This window comes from Buteo buteo, chromosome 18 (genome assembly GCF_964188355.1).
Source record: "Buteo buteo chromosome 18, bButBut1.hap1.1, whole genome shotgun sequence".
NCBI lineage: Eukaryota > Metazoa > Chordata > Aves > Accipitriformes > Accipitridae > Buteo > Buteo buteo.
In genome coordinates this window covers 28620080-28638370 of record NC_134188.1, presented here as the reverse complement: position 1 = coordinate 28638370, position 18291 = coordinate 28620080, and the positions used below count along the sequence as shown (strand labels likewise).

The following is an 18291-nucleotide window of genomic DNA, read 5'->3' as shown; positions in this document are numbered from 1 at the left end:
GAAGAACACTGCTTGTGCTCTTCAAACCATGCAAAAGCAGTCAAAAGCTTAGAAACAGTCTTTCTTGGAGAGAAGGAAGGTACAAAGAGGGGAAGCTTTTAGAGGAGACCCAGGGGTTCTGTAAACTCCTAGCTTTTTTTAGTCAAATGTATCCCTTTCCAGACCAAAAAAAAAAAAGACAGTATTTAGTAAGATAATGAAATTCACTACAAGGCAGTGACATCCAACCCAATTAAGCATATCAGGACAGTCACTGAAAATGGTTTTCAGAGTTGCTTTCAATTTTAGTTTTTAATTCCTCACTGTTTGGCAAAATATTTTTTCCTAACACATGGATTTAATTAAGACGTATTAAACAAGACCCAGACCTTTGCATGTTTGTGCTAAGCTTCAGAGCACTTGCATCTCTTATGGCTAACATCCAACAGTCTCAAATCAGAGCAAATACTTAATTTGAATGCAGGAACTAAAATAATAACTGTCAATCTGTGGGGGCACCCCCCATTTTCTTTTTTAGCAAGTCCTTAATGAAACTACATTAAACATCTGAACATAAGAGTTCCTCTGTCTGACACAATTTGAAGTAAAACCAAATTTAAAACATACTAGTGATCTGGGCACCCGAAAGAATATTGTGTAACCTGTGTTTGTTACAAATCCATCAAAAAGTACTCCATTTTTGTAGTATACACACCAAGTTGCACACACTTTCATTCTCTCACACAGAATAATTTATCTCTAGGAAAATAACTGAGACAAAGGCATTTCTATTATACATATTTTAGCTTTTAATTTGCATCACCTGTAACAGCCTCCTTGCAGCTTTGCATAAGTTGATCTCACAGTCTGCATTCACTGTAACGTGCATTGAGAAAATGCAGATGCTGAAGTCAGGCTTGTCTAGGTAAAGTAGCATTCTCTGCAAGTTGGAATGCATAGAAACTCCCAGCCAAAAGACTGGAAATTATCTGTGTTTTTCATTTTGTAAAGTCATAAGTGGAGTGGATAGATAGAGAACATGGCAATCAGATTTTATCTGCCAAGACAACATCATAAAAACTACACTTACTTCAAAGTGAAATCCCTCTTTAAGTGCAATTGCCCTCAAAATTTTTGAGGAGACTGTGGTCGCTAACATGTAAACATTCTTCACATCAGCATCTTCAGAGCAGTTTTCCTTCCAGCAAGAAAACATCCACCACCCAAACAAAGCTGCTAGCTCGTTGCCAGTGAACACCTTCCAGCAGCCACTGCAAACAGGACAGAAAATGTAAGAGCTCTTTTAGGTTTCCCAGGAGCATCCACTCAGGGGAAGATGTTTCTGCAGTCACTAGAACAACAGGAATCTGAGCACACTACTGACAAGCTGCTCTATACAAAGCCACTGTACTAACAGGACTCCACATTTATCACGTATCAGTGATTTACAAGCCCAGTGCATTCTGTTAGATAGCAAAGATACCACTTAAGGATCCTTACTGTCAGCTTTAAAACAGTTTAGGTCTTTTTAATGTATCAAACAGAAGTATAGCAGTCTATATATTGCAGTCAGGCAATGCCTGCACAACTGCGCATTATAGACAGTTACTTACACAACGATCAGAATTTTGGCCTGTTAGTGGAAGAAAAATAATTTCTATTCAATATGAAGAAACCAGAGGAAAAAAGAACCCCAAACAAAAAAAAACACCCAAAAAAGCCCACAACAGTTAACTGTCCCAAGGCAGAATTTGTTTGCCTAATAGAAGTGAAAAAACATTAACAAGATTTTACTGTCTTTAGTAACCACTCAATTTTTCAGTTAAGTTTTACTTGGCCATTTACTGTAACACTGGTAAGTATTTAATCTTTTCTGAGTTAACTAATTTTATTTAAAATATATTCTTTCAGGTGGAGCTATACCAAAAGATGAAGCTAGCAAGAAAAATACCCAAATAGCTAAGTTACAAGACGAAAGAGTGGGTTGAAGGTGTGTGCCTGTCTACCATTTGGGGACATTCTGCAATTTTCACTACCTCTTCTGCAGAAAGAGATAGAATAAAAGGTCCCGTCACTTACTTTTCCTGATGCTCTGCCACTGCTAGTCTATCTGCATCTGGATCAGTAGCCACTACTACTTTAGCATTTTCTTTCTCTGCAAGCCTCAGTGACAACTCCTAGTGGGAGAAGAGGGTGGGGAAAAAATAAATAAAATCACAAGAGCAAATAAACCCCCAGTCTTCCTACTTACATATAACATGCAGCGAAAGAAAATCTCACATGGATTGCCCACTGTATTAACACAGCGGAAAGCCCCGTACTCCCTGCTCTCTTCCTCGATTTGTTTTTCAACACAGTATCATAACCAAATAGAGGAAAGCTCATAGAAATCTGATAAAGCAGAAACAAGAATACCAGCACAGATTCTCCTTCTTCAGGATTTGGGCATTTGACAGTAGAGAAGTCTGGATCCGGATCTTTTTGTTCAGGTACTGGAATGGGGGGCTGAAAGCCAAATGCTTTGAAAGCCAACTGCACGTAGTCATGTCCAACTCCATGAAAAGAGGTATGAACAAACTTCAAATTTGTTTGCACATTTAGCTCCCTGAGAAGGAAAAAAGAATTTCAGTAAGCCTTTACTTAATTATTTAACAAGACTACTTCCACGTGGGAAAGCAAAAGAAAAATGCAATTATACTTTGTCCTATTCTGCTGGTTTCTGCATTAATTTCAAACCAAACGCTCATTTGGACTTTCACTAGAAATTGCTGATTTAAAGGTGCTTCTCCTGGAAAATGAGAAATTTACCGTCTGCTGAATCAGCTGAAAGTCTCCCAAGAATGAACCACTAATTTCTGCATCAAACTCGAGCTCTTCCACCACCCTGAAGATCTTACTCTGGCTCTACTCTACCAACATTATTCATCCTCCTCCTTTTATTTGTCTTCTGTCGCATCTAACCTTTAAACTTCATCTTCTCGCCTCTATCCTATTCATCTACACCTCACCTTTACTCCGAATTTCTGCATTTTATTCAGAACTTTCAGCATACTCATTTGCATCAAACGGCTCACATCAGGGTGCTTTACTGTAGCCTAGCGTCCAAAGGCAGGCTGCTTTATTGTCAAAAAGTGTGATTTAGTCCTAACGATGGTGACCATCTAATTTAGTGACATATCAGAGAACGGATGGGGTAAGACAGTAGAGAGATGGCCAAAAATTATTCCCACCATGAAGAGCACAGAGCAACGGCCTCAACCAGATAGTGATGTCGGTAGCAGAGTGCAGCACTCGCTTCTGTGAGCCACAAAGGCAGAAATCAACTGATTTGTGACGATAAAAATCATTACAGACAGGTCCAAAACTGTTAAAATTCTGGAAGACAGACCAATCCCTATACCCAAAACAAAAACGTTTAAGTATAGCAGCATCACATGCTTTATTACTGAAGTCTATCTGTCAGCAGTCAGTTTTCTACAGGTAACCCAGAGCTTACTTAAAAAAACCCCACAATTTAAGTACATTTTGATACATACAATACCTATGATAACAGATCTTTTTCAGATCCTCCATGTAACAATCACAAATTTTCTTCAGAGGATCCTGTCTAATGGGACTGGTGTCTACCAGGTTCTCATTCCAAGAGCCATTCCATGGTTCAACGCACTCTTCTATACATTTTATAATTTCCTTATCATGAGGAGAGGTGATCTGTGCTCCATTTTCCCAATAAACCTGGTATAAGTTTAAGGAAAACAAGACACAGTTTATTTACAAATATTATTAACTTGATAAACTCTTTTACTTATATGATTCTGCATGCTTCCTGCTTCTTGAAGTCATACAGAAAAGGCTAGCATCAGACTGGCTTGATTCTCAAAAGTCATTTGGAATCACAGTTTATGATTTCAGTTATGTAATGACAGCTACTCAGCAACACGACCTATTTTCAGAAAAGCTGGTATTTAACTATTATGACTGAAATCATTCAGACGTGAGAAAACAAAACTGGGCACTTACATTTGAGAGTGTTGTGCAAACTGTAATAGAAGAAAAAGATTACCTTCTACATAGTCTGGCATTCCTTTTGAAAAAGCAGCACAACTTGTTTTTGAAATCAAAACAAAAAGAGATAAGCAGCGTGCCAAGGTCCATGTTTTTCCGTAACTGAACAACCGTAATCTTTCAGCTGGAAACATTATCAAATCCTGAACTATAAAAAGTCTTTGTTAAAGAATTATTTAGATGACAGTTTTCCCACAGTTTGTTTCCAATAGCATGGTTGAGTTCACAGTGCAGACTTTCTACTTAGACCAATCTCTCTTTTCTTGTCCACTGGCTTTCATGAAACCCATAGGTACTCAGCATCTTCAAAACTATGGGTTTGTCAAGTTTGGATAAAATTGTCCAAAACCTTCAGAAGCTGCTCAATTCACAGGGGAAATAGTGAAAGATAAAACAATTCTTGTGAAAGACTAGAAGAAACAGTATCTTGACAAAAGTGAAATGCTTTGTATCAGAAGACACAAACATAGTAGCTTCTTGATAAATGAAGCAACTGGAAAACCGATGTGGCTTATTTTCTTATTCATTGCTATAGCTAAGCAAAAGTAAAGGCTGGTGAAGTACTTTACAACTTGTTCCACAGAGGACAAGTGCAGTACAATCACCTCCAAGAGTTATCTCTGTGCAGAGTGACTGGTTCTCCTATTATTGCCATTACTCACTGACCTGTTACTAAGCTTCTAGAATGCTAAGTTTAGTTAAAGTTTAGAGTTTAGTTCAGATTCTTATAAAGTTTAGAAAGGAAATACCGTGTTACAATACCGCATAAGCAGCATTTGCTATTATGGGTGGTTATACTGTTCCAAGCTTTCAAAATGAAGCCACCCACCTCTCTCAATGCCCCAAAAAACCAACCTGACAGGGAGCAACACGCTACTACAAAGTTTTATTAATCAACTCTCAAACCATCACCATCTCCAGGACAGTTACGTACTGTATGGACTAATTCACCTAAGTTCTAGCTTAGACTTAAAAATGAGTTTAAAACTAAGAAGTGAATACAATAAACTCCTTAAGCATTTCTTCAGCTGCTGATTAGACACCATGGAACGTCACAACAGACTTGTGCTCAAGATACACAAACAGCATGGTCTTAAGTTCTAGTCACAGAAGAAAGCGTGTGTAATTCCTATTACAGAAGAATGAGTTACTTGAAATCACTTCTTCTAGCACACACAAATGTGTGCTCCAGAAGCAGCCAAATGCCAAAGGCACATAGGTAACACTGGTAAGCAGTTGGCTGTGACATGCTACGAACTTCAAGTTCAAGCCTTACCTTGTATCCGTTGTCCTCCTTCCGGTTGTGGGATGCTGTGATCATCACACCAGCCACAGCTTTGAGCTGCTGAACAGCATAGGGCTACAAAGGAAACCCAGAAATGTTGATTTACCCAAGAGTTCTGCAGCTGGCATAAATAACATTATATTATGTCAGTTGTGAAATAAGATGCTACAGGAGAAGTGGGTCTTAATGTTTCACTCGCTTATTTGAAAATTGTATACATGAATGCTCATCATTCTGTCTCCTGTAGCTAGTAATAGAGAGAAAGCTTGTTCCATTCTGTTGCATAGGAACATTATTCTATTTACCAATTACATAAACACAATTGTTAACAGGTCAGCTAAAGAAAGTCTACACTCAGATTACACTAGTATTTGAGAAAGAGAAAACAAGTTGAAACAGAATGACGGAATTCACCAAAAAGCGTGTTGAAAAACAAGTTACAGGTATTTCCAGCTAAAGAGCATCCAGTCCTTTCAGTCGTCCCCTCAAAACAAGATCCACAGCATACACAGCACACTAGAAAAGCTTACAGAATAGAAAACAAAGATTTAAAACCCTGCAAGAAAAAGCTTCTGTGAGTAGAATAGAAAGCTCTGGGTTTTAATATATTAAAAGCAGAAGAAATTAAGGATTGCCCCTACTTCAAGCAGTGTAAGTCTTATGTCCAAAAACATACAGTCCCTATGTATGTGTATGTATTCTCACACACATAAATATCATATCTGACCCTTATTAAACACCTGGGTGTTTAAGCACAGGATAAAAGAAGAACAGAATGCTTCACCTGTAACTAATACATCAAAGCCTGGACTGCAATAACTACTGCCCTCACATAGCAGCCTAGGGTGAAATGTGATTTTACTGACTATCTGCACACAGAAGAATTCAGTGACATTCTTGTTACAGCCTCCGTGAAGAGCCAAGCATACCAAGCAGCTTCTATTTTTCTGTTTAAATAATGGAATTTGAGAAGAAAATTGCTAGTTCACATTTTTAGTAAGCTTTCAAATATTCCCTTAATGGCATGGTTCAACAATATAAAAGAAAAGATGACTCACCACAAATGGTGTAGGGACATATGTGGAAAAGAAGTATACAGGTACATCTTTAGCCAGTAGGACTGCTGCAGTGAGCTTTGCAAGTCTGCCAATGTGAAAAAGAAAACATTCAGTCAACCCAACTGGCCATGACAATTCAATAGCCATACGGCATTACTGTAACCTTCATTTCACTTGTTTCTTAAATCCCTCTATTATTTTTTGGCTTACACCGAGAGTAGTATCCTACAGTTTGCACAGTCAATTTAATAGTTTTCAGGCTGTAGAATCTGACACAGCTCTTTTATTCATTGCTTGAAGAACACAAGGGACAGTCAACCACCTAAATAAACCAGGGATATAAAAAACTGAGATACAGAACCTACTGGTATGACATTTGTCCTTCATTCAAGGACAGAACCAATCTCCCAGAAAGTTTAAAGTGCCAGATGTCTGCAACAGCAGGTTTGGAAAAGGATTCAGTATTTCACACAGCAAAGCTTGTCTGCCAGCCCTGTTCGGCAGCTGCAGACAATATCCATGAAGCCGATCTATTCCTAAAAATATATGTCTGCAAACTAGCCCACTCTTATTCCAGAAAGTTTAGAAACAGTAACAGCACCCATGTTTTTAAACCTTGCCTTTATTATAAACTTTTCCTTTCAAGCAGCAGGGAGACTCATTCTCTTTCAGGTAACTGTTTGATATGAAACTGTTCAAGTCAGGTACACACAGCTCAGCAATTAATGGGAAGTCTCAGAGTCAAAACAGATGAGAGATTGAATAGTGTAAGTTTGCTTTGCTCACTTGCTTTTACAGACAAGCATTAGTACTTGCTTCCTTAATTCCCATGGTGAGTAGTATACTGTAGTCTTAAATTTCAGCTACTCAAAATTTCACTATAGCACCTATCAAATGTAACCTGAAACCACTTAAGAGTTTGAGAGCTCAGCTTAGTTGAAGCTACTGAAATTTTGCTTGTGTATCACAATGGTTTATGTCAACTTAATTATGGAATACAGCCAGACAGTCTGCCATCTCCCTTGGCACTGGAACTGATGCAAAGAAAGGGGTGCTCCTGCTCACATAGTGCTGGATAAGCAGTCTGATCCAATTGAAAACACTCTTTTGGGGAGGTTCAATTTGATTTTATCACTACTGTAATTGTGTGCCATCCCAAGGGGGCAAAAGAAACATGTAGTTGAGAACTGATTTGCTCCTTTGACACATGAAACAACAACAACTGCACTGTCATCAAGTCTGAATTTCAAGTTTTGTGTGGCTGAAAAGGAATGTTTTTCTTACATTTCCATGTTTTTAAACTTGCATAACCCAGACAATTTGGGTAGAAGCCTTGCAAACACAGTGTAACAGAGGAGTTTAAAACCCTCATGCCAAAGCCTGGTGGATAACGTGCCACACATCTGAAGACCAGACAGGAAGGCATGGAGAGGCAAACTTCAGGGGAATGGAGAAATTCTTAGAAGACAGTCACTAGATTCTGTGCTCTATTCTACCAAGAACTTACATCCCTAGAATATTAAATGTTGAAAAAAATAAAATAACTACATTAATTATAACAATTAACTAGAATAACTACATTAACTACAATAATTAACCACTCATTAACTAAATAATAATTACCCACTGGGTTAGCTTTTTTGTAAAGCATAACATTACAAGATGTGTTTTGCTCCGCAAATGAGACAGGATTAGGATTGCTTACAGAATTCAGAAAACAGTTCTTTTACAGATCCCCTTTCCTTGCAAAGAGCACAATTTGGCATCACTGAAAGTTTACATTTTAAGCATTCCAGGTAAGATATTCCCAACGTGGAAACACACTGAAATCAGACTAACATAAGGGTACCAATATACCAGGTTACAATAGGCTGCAGGTAGAATTCTTCTCCCCCAAGCAAGCTTAAATCAGATGCATAATACAAGAGAACAACAGCGTTAATAATAGTGCATTAACATTTAGTGATTTCAAGCTAGATGTTAGTATTCCGAATTTACCTTCACATTCAAATTTCTCTCCAGGCATATCAACTTCTTAATGTCTGCCTAATGTGTTCTTGTGCATTTAGACTGTAAATTCTTTGGTGATGTGACTAGCCTTACATTCCACATTTGCTGGCAATTGGTATTATAAAGGCTTTAGTCCATGCCTCTCTTCATTACTATTTAAATGGACTAAGGGAGGGGAAAGAGTGTGTGCAGTTCATGACAAAAATATTCTGATAGAACAGAATGCATTTAAAGCCACAATTTAATTTCTAGTCTTGCAAATGTAATCAATACTCATACTTCTTACTGCTGCAGTTGCTGGTCACCTGACCTCGTGTGTCATATCCAACAACAAAGCCTCTCTGTTTAAAGTCTGAAAAACACCTCTCAAGATACTTGTAGATCCCCTGGAAAGAAAAAAAAAGAAAGAAAAAAGTAGTAAAGAATTAGCTCTAGTGCAGCACACACAAACATTAAAAATGATCTTTCACATAGGATGTATAATGTCAGTAGGCAAAATCATCAATAAAGATATTCACAAAAGCAGTGTATTTACTTTTCCCCAAAGTATTCACAGAAAGAAAGCAAGCAGAGAAACAGTTGTGGGAAATAAAAGCGGCACAACAATAAATGACCAAACAGCATAAAAAGAAAGCTCAAGCCAGCAAAATCCTCAAGCAGCAAACACTTGTTTTCAATCCATACTATGCTTTTATGTATTCAATCAATCATCTTAAAGACCCGATTGAGAAAAATCCATTTTTTGAAAGTCCATCCACTCAGGCAATATAAGGCTAGTGCTAGTCTTTATCTTTGTGTTCACAGCATAAGTCAGACACCTCTTCAGCACTGGTTCCAAAATGTTAGTTCTAAATTTGCATTAAAAGGATGCTTCATCCTTACCCACTTTTTCAAACAAAAAGTTTATTACTAGTGACCTGCTCCAGGTAGAGAGATTAGAGTCCTCAATTTATATACTATGCAGATAAAATAGCATAAATACAAGCTGTCTTCTATACATCAAGGCAGAACATTTCCAATGGCAAGATATCAGAGAATGCTCCCGTGCAGGGAAAAGAAAGGGAAGCAGATCAAGGGAGTAAACTTTTAAAACACACTGCGGGTGAGGAGAAACATGCACTGAAACATACACAGAAGAAAAACAGCCTCTCAGTCAGCCACCCCTTCTTTTCAAAAAAGGAAGAGATAGGCACTCTTTGAAATAGTGCATTACATGGTATTCCAGCTTCACCTTCCCTGTGGCCTTCACATCCATTCATTTCCCAGTTAGAATGTCCCTGGAGATCCATCACCAAAACAACCCAGGATGGATCAGCAGTTTTAGACAAAAAGATGGAAGCACTATTGTTAATGGAAATTTCCAGAGGCTACCAGTTCACCACAATCAGAAAGCAGCCTTCCCTGACACAAACACAGCACTGTGAACTTACCATAGCCAAGCTTATCTTAAAATGGCTACCTCTCACGAGGGCACGAGCTTCCTCTTTATAGAAGGGGTGGGAGTGTTTCATACTAGAATTAAACAGATTTTTCCTGCAGTATTAAGTGCAATTCTTTGCAGTGTCCTTATCTGAATCTGACTCGATATCACCAATAAGCAATCTCTCAATTGGAAAGTTAGCCTGACTCCTACCCATGAAATCCAGTTGAGCTCAATTTTTAAAGTGGTTTTAATGGTTAATTCTTTCCACCAAAGAATATACTTCATATTTGAACAAGTGGATATTAGCATCTCTTTGGAGAACCATTTCAGCCACAGATGTAGTGCTTCTATAGAGGGATTCAGAGAGAGAGAAAAAACTTGTAAAATGAATAAAAATCTTTGAATACTGATGAAACTGGGAGTTGTGCCATGGCATGATCACCCACTGAAGTCACCTTCACACTGAACTGAAACGTGTTGATACACAAACATGTTCCTATCACCCTGACAACTTCAAGAAATTTCATTCACAGTTGTAAATAGATACAAGACAGGAATGGGAAAATGGGAAAAATGAGGAATGGGAAAAACTTGTTCAAGTTTGACTTGAACAGATTGACTAACATTTAAAGGGATGAGCAACAGATTTCTTATCAACAGATCCTTATTTAGGCTAGTGATATCTTGAGATCAGAGGACATTGCAGAGTTTTTTTATCTGTACTAGTTCATCAAACATCAAGAAACTGCACCAAAAAAAAGATTTACAGAAGAAGCAGGACCCTATTAGACAAACTGGTACTAATTAGAAGCAGAAAACGGAGACATATAAACTTTTTCAGAAGCAGCATGAATCAAGGTAAGTTCAGATAGAACAACTAACACTCCTGTCCACACAAGAAAGTCAATACATTACAAATGACAAAACACTCTTTACATTTGTAAAAGTGTTACACAAGATATCTATTTCACACCTACCCCCCAGGAGCTTTCCCTCAACAGGAGAGGCATCCCTTGAACATTCTGGCAACCTTAGCATCTCTGGGATTCTCCGCATCAAATTTCTTCCTCACCCCTTACTTCCCAATGACAACCATCATAGCTGGTTTGGCTTTTTGGCTCTAATGGCTGCACCCTTATACATCTCCCAGCATCCTATTCCCTCCATTCCTCAAACACAGAAGAGCTGATTTACTTCCGTTGCAAAGTCAGGGCCTACATTGATTTTTTTTTTTATATTTTTTTTAGTAGATTTGATCTTCTGTACTTTCTCCCTTGCACCTCATCCCAGCTATTTCTGCCTGAGCATTTTTGGCAGCTCCTGGGTGCCACTACAATCTAAGTAACACTCTACTCAAGGGTGAGGCAACATTTTTCCTAGGACATCATCTTAAACCAGCTTCACTGACAGATATCAAGGATTTCATATGAATGAAAATAGGAACGTCTTTACTTTCTGCCATGGAGAAGTTTTGCTTGAAATTAAGACAACGCAATATGAAGTATGAGAACAAAATACCTTAAGCTTAGCCAAGGATCCCATAGCTGAAATTAGTCCAGCCCTACTGGACTTGTTTACTATCCAAATATCTTTATTAAAGCTGCAGGAAATAAAAATAAATAAAAAATGACAGTAAGAGGAAGTGAATGCAGAGTCTCTCCGCTATCTGAACTCTCTACTCAAGTTCACACCTATTTTTTTCCAGATATTCTCCCTTTCTCAGGCAGCAATTAGTTAGTAACTCCAACACATCTTGGGATAAGTTCTTTCTTGAACAAATTTAAAGAACTTCTATTTCCTTTTTACAAGACTCAGTTTTTGATAGTGTCCCCATCTAATTTTTCCTGGGATAGCTACTGCTTCTAAATTCAAGATATCCAAGTCAACAACTTGCCATTGCATACTTGGTGATAATTAATAACTTATTAGCAAGTGTCAGCATACAAATGTATAACCACCTCAGTGGATCTAAAACTTAAATATTAAGTATTTATACCACTGCACAGTTCAGGTGATTTCCCTATATAAAATTCACAGACATATCTAGTCTGCTTCTACTGCCATGTTTTAAATAATTCTCTTGCATGTCCAGTCCCTTATGATGAAATTCAAAAGAGAAGTAAGGGGAAAGTGATGGTATCAAGAATGGGATGGAAAGATTTTTGGTTGATGAAATGAAGAGAGATAGTAACAGCTTTATGAAGCCCAGTATTTAAATCTTTCAACTATTTTCTTTAGCTTTGCTTATATAGGCACAGGAAACTCGTAGCAATGATGCAAAGATGACTGGTTTTGTCATTATGGAGGTCAGTGGTGGGTTACTTACCTACTAATAACAGCAATTGGCTCAGCAGGACAGAAGCAATACTTGAGCAGGAAAATCTAGGCTTTATGCTTAGGTTACATACCAACAATCCTCAGAATAGTCAAAAGCAACTTCTAGATATTCTGTACCTTTCTGGATCTGACTTTTCGTGACATCATTATAATTATGCAAATGAAGAACACAGCATGCGCTTAAGCATGCAACTTAACCAAGGTTTATTTTAATTGAAGGAAATTTTATTACACTGTAGTCTACTTTTTTGAATGGCCATTTATTCCTGTAGCAGGTAAGGACAAATACAGAGAGACACAGTTACCCATTTTCAGATTAGGTTCAGCAAAACTGTTTACGTCATTAGCTTCTGAAACAAGAATACTCAAAGAGATTAAATCTGATGCAGTTTACTTCAGAAACAAGTTCTAATCTGCTTCCCAGAGATTGCTTTTCCTAACTTGATATATAGCTTTAATAAACAGCTAAAAATAGAAGCTCCACAGAGGAAGCAAATGAATACAACCCAGTTTGTTACTTTCAGAAGCCAGTGATGTCCATGAAATTGAACTTGCAAACACACTCCTGGCTGACCAAAATGAAACTTTTCACTTTCTGCCAAGAATGCGTATCAGTCACCCGATCCAAGTTCAGTCACGCTTTCATAAGACTGGAAACACAAAGGCAGCATGTAACATTCAGTCACTCAGGGCTTGAGCAACTCCAAATTCAGACTACACAGGCCAAAAAATAAAACAACTATTATTAACTTCCTCTGCATTATCAAGTGTTTACTCTGCGTCAAAGAAAAGAGAACTTGTTGAAAGCAACTTTGCTACTCTTAACAATTCCACCACTGGCAACAAACTACTAGTTTTTAAACTATTTTTTTTTCTTAATCTTTTCAGCTCATTCCCACTGGATCAGTCGAGACCACCTGTACCACATTAGTAAGCTTTGTTCACACCATTACAGTATTTGTAGCAGATAAGTTTGGTATACTCAGATCAGTAAGGGTAGAAATAAAGGAATCCTCATTCTAAGATATGCCCAGTTTACAGATTAGAAATGCAAAGAAAACTTTGTTAGACCCAAGATGATACTGAAGCAAAAAAATGGTCAGATACAAGGCTGGGTTGCAAACCCTACCAATGAGCTCCAACACATTATTTCTCTCCTTTTCAAAGCCTATATAAACAGCTATTGGAATTTGGTTTCACCACAAGAGTTTGGGCTCCAGTTGTACAAGTCAGACATTAGCAGCATGTCAAACAGCTTAGAGTTCCAGCTGTTCCAAGTTTTAAGCACATCACTTTACCCTAAGCCAACAGAAAATAAATTATTTCAGTCATGTCTACTGAGGGACTTTTTATCAGAGCATTAACCTGCAAAGAGACAACTATTTAAAAATGTTTAAGTACATGGTATTAAATGGGATTTTATCAACCTTTTGTAAATCACGCAATAAAACACCTTTTATCCTATTGCTGCAGCTCCACTTATAAAAAAGTACTTGACAAATTAGATAAGATTTGGTAGGTTTGTCATAATGAAATATTTTTAGGAATGTTCCAAGTAAAATAGTTACAAATATACCAGTTCATTATATTTTCAATAGTCAAGACTAAAGGTGGGGACAGATTAGATGTTTAAATATATTTAATATACACAGTCCAAACCCATTTGTATTTTCGATGTTCATAAGGGAAGGAAATCCAGAACATCCATTTTCTGACTAATGCTACTCTTTTGAAAAAGGATTCAACACTTCTCTTTCCTTGCTGCCCACTACCTTTACTGGGGTAGGAGAAAGCTGTATTTTGCACATTAAGAATCCCACTGCTTTTTGGTTAATATTTACCATAATAAAATATGTGCAAGAATGACTATCAAAGTCAGGAATGATAGTTTAACAAGACTACAACCCTAGATAAATCAATGTTCAAATTCAGACTCTTCTTTCACATGCTCAAAGTCTTGATAATATCAAAGCAGTTTCAAATGTACTCTGAATTAACTTCTTATGAGGTTTAGTTGTGAAGAGTAGTTATTTAATCTCCTTGTTTGGGGGAAAAATTGATAGAGGAAAACATCAGCTGAAAAGCACCCTGGTACTGTACAATAAGCAAATTTAAGAACAAAACCACTATGAGAGAGCAATATAGAAGAGAAGCATGGATCACTTTGGATCAAGAACTAAACTAATATCAACTGTTCCTTCCAAAGGTGTTTATCAAAAAAGGTGGGGAAAGAAGTGAGACAACTAGGGACCAAGTTCTTTGAGAAAGATTGTATCATCTGCCCTTGAACAAAACAGCACTTCAAAGAAAAACAAATATGATTAAGCCTTATATTAATCAATAGGTTGATTCATTCAGACAATCGACACACATACAAATCATTAACATTGTCTGACAGAGAAGCAGGGAGGGAAACAGAAGAGTCCGATCATTTTCCAAACCTCTTCTGGCATGCAAGACCAAAATCAACAGGGAAAAAAGGAAGGTAAAAGATATTGAAGAAACAAGTCCAGAAAATTTTATTTCTGGTTGTTAACTTAAACAGCAAGATGTGTCAGAAGTGGGGAGTCTCTGCCACCAGCCTTCCCCACCTCAGCACTGGTATCATTCGTGTCCCCACGGCAGCCCCTATCCAGCTCCTCAATTCCATGTACCAGCTCTTGTGCCCTTCTAAATATGTATCCAGTGCCACCACCAAGAGGAGCCTAATCTCTGGCAGAGGAGCAGGAAATTATGACTAAAGCCTCCCTGACCAAAACTTTACCCCACATGCACACCCATCCCATCAGACCCTTTCCAACAACTGTCAAAATGGCAGTCAAGAGCTACATCTAAGTTCCACGATCTCCCTGCCCGTATTCAAGTCAAGATGTCCATCCCCAAATACTCCAAACTTCAAAGAACTAGCCTCAAAAAGATCAACATCTGCTTACAATGTTTTCTTAGCAAATAATTCTATATGTCTAACCCAAATACATAAATACTAAATAATAGATAAACCATGAATCATCGACCTCTCTGATACAATACATAACATAAGATTTGCAGTTTGAGAGTTTAAGTTTGTATCTCAAATTATTTTCTTGCTTCTCTACTTAAAAAAGTGTGAAGAGCTAAAAGACAGAGCTACAGCAATGCCAGTGCACTTAACCACAACATTTTCTAAAGCTACCCAATCCAGTTGTAGGTAACACAACCAAGTGTCACTGGAAGGATTCCCCAGAAGTTAAACAATTCACAATACAGATATTCTTCACAGTCAGTCTGTATTTGCTTTTTCATCTTACTTCCTGTTCATTTTCTTAGCAACACCTGCTATTTTTGTATAGTTATTCACAATTTTGGCTAAAAATGAAAGAAAAGGCTTGTTTTGTTGGAGGTAGGTTTGCTTTTTGGGTTTTCTTGGGGTTTTTTGTTTAGTTTGACAAATACTAAAAGTTCTTATGACAGATAATGATTTCCAACTACAGAGCAGTATAATAGACTTAACTACTGGCTAAATTCCAGTGGAAGTGATTATATTCTGCCTCCTAGGATGTCCAATTAAACCTGCTCAAGCTACTTTATTTTCTTTCAGCACTAAACATTTCACATTATCACTCTACTGTTGAATGGCTGCTTGTATTTCAGTGGTACACTGTATGACCCAAACATTTACTGTGAAACCATTCAGTTGTCTCCTATGCAACTATTCAGCTTACCTGTGTTGACTGGATCACCGTAAGATCATTAATGTAGCAAAAGCCTGCTCCCATAGCAGAGCGAAGCCCAGCAGTCCCAAAGGTCAGCCTGCAGCAGAGACGATCCCGTAACTCTTTATGTTTTCCATTCTGTAACAAGCTTTCAATCTGTTCTTTTGTTTTTTGGTTCTGCAAAAGAAGATTAAGGTCTTCATTTAGTTCTTGAAATCAGGATCTGAACTATATGCTCATTGTTTTTAAATAACTCCTAGTTCTGCAGTGCAACAAGTTCTTCCTATCCTATAAAATGCCTGTCTGTACAAACTAGCCTTCATTGTCACTCATTTCTACTGTATTCTTTTCTGTATCATCCTTATTTAGAAGAGATTCAAGAGCTCTTGCTGCCATTGATACGCTGATGTGTTTGCCTAGTCATTAACACACCTTCCAGCTACATGAAGCCTGTAACTGAGGAGCACAGACTTCAGAACAGGTTTTTCCAAGGCAGATAGCACAAGTTAATTCTCGATCTGTGCTGCTGGAAGACAGAAGAAAATCCTAACTGATATAGAGGCTAGGAAACAATAAGACAAAATAGGGAAACTTCAAAATTAATTACCTATGATGATTAGAATTAGATAGTCATGGTAATACCAATCACACTATCCTGGACATGCCTGGGGAGACCTGGGGGAAAGCAAGAGAAGGCAAGTCCAGGTTGACAAAGAAAAACAGTGATAGAAGAATATCTACATCTGTCTTTTTACATGTACTAACAGGGAGCACTTTACCCATAGGATGCTGTTTTGAAAGAAGTGGATCAATAAGTACCCACATTTTATAAACACAGGGATTTTGAAGGTTCAGTGAATTCATTTGGTCATCAAGAAACTCAGCCTGTCTACTGACATCCAGTTTGGACAAGACACTTAACAGATCCTATAAACACAGCACAACCCAGTGAGGCTTGCCAACAACACAGACAGTGTAGAAGGCAATCGATACACAGCTGTAAAAAACAATGATGACAGCTGTGTAACAGTACAGCTCAGGCTGCACAAGTGCTTCTCTAGAACAGCACTGCTTCAAGCAGGGCCCTAAGGAAGGGTTAAAAAAGGCAAATGGAATCTGAAAGGCAAGGGTGAAGCACCCCTGACATTTAAAACAGAGGTCAGCCAGCTTCAGCTCCCACACTGCCTGCCACAAGGCAGGCTCTGCAGCATTGGGAAACATGCTCTGCACAGAGGGAGGTTCTTCAGGAGGATTTGAAAAATGCTGGGGAAAGCACAATGGTGCAAGCTGCACACTTTCATTAGGAAAAAAATACTGCATAAAACTTGTTGAAAAATCTGAAACTATTTCCACAGCTTGACAACAGATCTTGAACACTAGCAGGATGAGACACGTGAATTTAAAACAAATTTTAATTTCTTTGTGCTGTAAAATAAAAAGGTAAGCCGTTATTGTTCAGGGTCTCAGATGGCTCTGCAACCAGAGCAAGCCATTACTCACAACGCAGCTTAAAAAAAAGCTTAAGAATAAAACAAAAACAACGGGGCACAACAAATATTAAATCCCAGAAGTGAAAGCTTCTCTTTTAGCAGTTCATAGGCAGTCAACCAGAAAACAAATGACTAATCTGAAAAGAGTCTGAGGCAAGAGTACATGAAAACCTCATTTCATACTATCATAATTCAATACATAATTTTGCTTTAAAATAAGGTTATTAAATTACACAGCATCTTTAATGGTTTTTTAGGATATGCTGTATTGCTTGCCTGCAAAAATAGAGTAACATGTAGTACATTACACAGTTTATGGTCTGGAGTTTTGCAAAACTAAGGCAAGACTTTCCTGAAGCAATAGCGCAAACATTTATTTTACAAATAGATTAACATGCGGTTTTGATTGAAGCTACCTTATTTATTTCCTAGGGAACAAAAATGAGTCAGCCAAAATAGCATCCAAATAACATCTTAATTTGCTCAGGCTGCGCTCGGCTAGCTAAAATCTCCTGCAGTCAGAAAAGAAGGAAGGAGAAAAAAAAGGCGAAAAAGAAGAAAATGTCAAAGCTTTCCACATATCACCTGAAAGTCCTGCGGCAACAAAAAGAAGGAATTTTATGAGACTTGGTATAAATTCAGATGTGGTGATGATCTGTCTCACACTCTGGCTTACGCATCAATAGCATTAGAAGACTGATCTCAAGACAGCTGTTATCACAACCATCCATGGCACAATCCTTACTGCTTTTCTCCCCCCGCCCCAAGTTGGAGCTTCAGAGCCTATGGACCAGTTTAGCTTCTTGCAACATACTGCTTGGGTATGAACACCATTTACCATACTAAACTGAGAATTTCAAAAGGCACTGCAGTCAGGTGGGACTAAAAGATAATGATAGCTTCCACTGTTGACATTTAACCCTATTGCAAATTCTCAAAAAACAAGTTTTTT

General features: G+C 37.8%; 1 protein-coding gene across 2 annotated transcripts in view; it reads right to left on the bottom strand.

Annotated features, from left to right (window-relative positions):
* The window catches only part of PGM2L1 (phosphoglucomutase 2 like 1), a 39020-nt gene that overhangs the window by 10929 nt on the left and 9800 nt on the right, over nt 1-18291 (bottom strand). For both annotated transcript variants that reach the window (XM_075050302.1, XM_075050303.1), the window contains 8 exons: nt 15859-16026; nt 8677-8783; nt 6388-6472; nt 5321-5404; nt 3521-3714; nt 2395-2584; nt 2059-2156; nt 1070-1250 (listed from right to left, as the gene is read on the bottom strand). In XM_075050302.1, coding sequence (XP_074906403.1) covers nt 1070-1250; nt 2059-2156; nt 2395-2584; nt 3521-3714; nt 5321-5404; nt 6388-6472; nt 8677-8783; nt 15859-16026 — 1107 coding nt within the window. The remainder of the gene's footprint in view (nt 1-1069; nt 1251-2058; nt 2157-2394; nt 2585-3520; nt 3715-5320; nt 5405-6387; nt 6473-8676; nt 8784-15858; nt 16027-18291) is intronic.